Source organism: Microtus oregoni, unplaced genomic scaffold (assembly GCF_018167655.1).
Source record: "Microtus oregoni isolate MIOR12 unplaced genomic scaffold, Mior012 000015F_ref0000493, whole genome shotgun sequence".
NCBI lineage: Eukaryota > Metazoa > Chordata > Mammalia > Rodentia > Cricetidae > Microtus > Microtus oregoni.
The window spans coordinates 24,644,200-24,646,513 of record NW_024543074.1 but is presented as its reverse complement, the minus strand read 5'-3'; the positions used below and the strand labels follow the sequence as shown (position 1 = coordinate 24,646,513).

General features: G+C 41.1%; 1 protein-coding gene across 1 annotated transcript; it reads right to left on the bottom strand.

Annotated features, from left to right (window-relative positions):
• Positions 1-28: 28 nt before the first annotated feature.
• Positions 29-973, bottom strand: LOC121457084 (olfactory receptor 1P1-like). Its single transcript, XM_041665741.1, has one exon. The coding sequence runs from the start codon at positions 971-973 to the stop codon at positions 29-31; it is 945 nt and encodes a 314-aa protein (XP_041521675.1).
• Positions 974-2,314: the final 1,341 nt, after the last annotated feature.

Sequence of the window (2,314 nt, the reverse complement as noted above, 5' to 3'; positions counted from 1 at the left end):
TTCAGTTTCTCTGCAGAAGTCACTGGCTTCAGGAGAAGGAGACTTTGCCCCTGAGAATTCTGACAAGTGCCCCCTTCATGTCCTTGTTCCGCAGGCTGTAAATGAAGGGATTCAGCAGTGGAGTCACCACTGTGTACATGACAGTAGCTGCTGTGTCCTCTACCACTGAGTTGGAGGATGAGGATGAGGGGCACAGATAAGCCTTTATCACTGTTACAAAGCACAGGGCCACCACAGCAAGGTGGGACCCACAGGTAGAAAAGGCCTTGCGCCTCCCCTGGGCAGAAGGGACTCTGAGTATAGCTGACACAATGCGGATATAAGACAAAAGGATGAGCAACAAGGGGATTAATATGACAGCACCCCCCAAGAATAGAAGCACAAGCTCATTAATTCTGGTGTCAGAGCACGAAATCTTCATCAGGGGTCCCAGGTCACAGTAGAAATCTTGGATGACTTTCTTGAAGCAGAAGGAGAGACGGAACATGAGGAAGGTGTGTGTCATGGCAACAAGATTGGTAAGGGTCCAGCAGGCTGTCACCAAGAGTGAGCAACGCCTCAAACTCATGATCATCGTGTAGTGGAGAGGGTGACAAATGGCCACAAATCGGTCATAGGCCATTGTGGCCAGGAGGAAAATGTCCATGTCTCCAAAAGTTAAGAAGAAGTAGAGCTGGACCAGGCATCCTGCATAGGAGATGGTCCTGCTCTGGGAGTGGATGTTCACCAGGGCCTTGGGTACCGTGGTGGAGGTGAAAAGGATGTCATCACAAGACAGGCTGGCGAGGAAGAAGTACATGGGGGTGTGGAGTCGAACATCAGTAACAATGGCCAGGACAATGAGCAGATTGCCAGCCACAATGACCAGGTACATCCACAGGAAGAGCAGGAAGAGGATGTGCTGTTGCTCTGGCTGCTCTGAGAGTCCCCAGAGGAGGAACTCAAAGGTGCCGGTCTGGTTCCCTCTTGCCATGAGCACAGAGGTCAATGTGGGAAGTCCTGAGCTTGCTTCCTGAGATGTTTCACTCTAGAAGATTGCTGCACACACCCTTCTCTGAGCTCTAGAGAAGAATCACAGAGTTTGCATAGTAACCATCTGGTATATTCATAGGCCACTTAATGCAGCCTGTCCAAGATGCTCTTCCAGAAAGTTCTGCAAGATGCAAATGATAAGAAGATAAAAGGGAAGGGAGAGGAAAAGAGGGGAGTAGAGAAAAATATATAGCTCAATAAAAACAATTTTAAAAATGATGAATATGGATGATATGGTGGAATCATTCCATAACTTGTTGTATTTGCTTTTAATACATAGTATGAAATTTTCAAATTAAAACAAAAAATCAATTAAAATTATTTACAAATCTTAAAGAAGACCGTAACAATGTTAGAAAATAAAAATGCCTCAGAAACCTGGAAAGGGGTTAAATGTCTTTAGTAGAGAATTACTAATAACAAAAACATATTTTACAATCTGCATTCTATAAAATATGCAATAGGTCGTTGCCAAGCAGGATTACTGAGTGTGTTGTAGAACACTGTCACTTCCTCCTTAATAACTATGCATTGGGCACTACCTCCCAAATCCACCCCAGGACTCTTCCTCCCTCTAAAGGTCACTGTTCTACATGGGTTGAATTATCATAGACTACCCATAAATATGTGAAATTATGTGTCAGTTACAAAATAAAATACTGTTAACTAACAAAATTACAGAATGCCTAGGTCACACATCAGAGTCTGTGGAATATTAGCAGCACAGCAAAGAAGAATACACTGGCACAACACCTTTGCAAAATACGATAACCCATACAATACTCAAGGACAAGAACAAAATGGAGGAAAGCAATGAATGGAAAAACAGTTTGGGTCTAGTTGAAGCTCAACATCAGAAAATCAACATAAGCATTTCTTATTATATCCATCAGGTAGTTTGTCTACATGCAAAGGAATGAATTAAAACCCTACCTCAGAGCATATACAATACTAATTCAAAATGGACAAAGGCCTAACATGTAAGAGCTAAAGCTGTAAAAATGTTTGAAGAAAATGCAAGCCTAAATTTTCAAGTAAATCAATGGTTTCTTAGCTATGACACCAAAATCCATGTTGCACAATAACATGACAGTAAAGAAAACACCATCAAATTACATTTAATTTTAATTAAATTAAAACTTAATTTAAATTGAACTTTAATCCAAATAATTGAAACATTTGTGCTTCAAAGTATAATCTCAAAAATTCAGAATGTGGGAGGTTATTTGTTTTTGAAACAGGATCACATGTAGCAAATCTGTCCTCAAATTCTCTACATAGC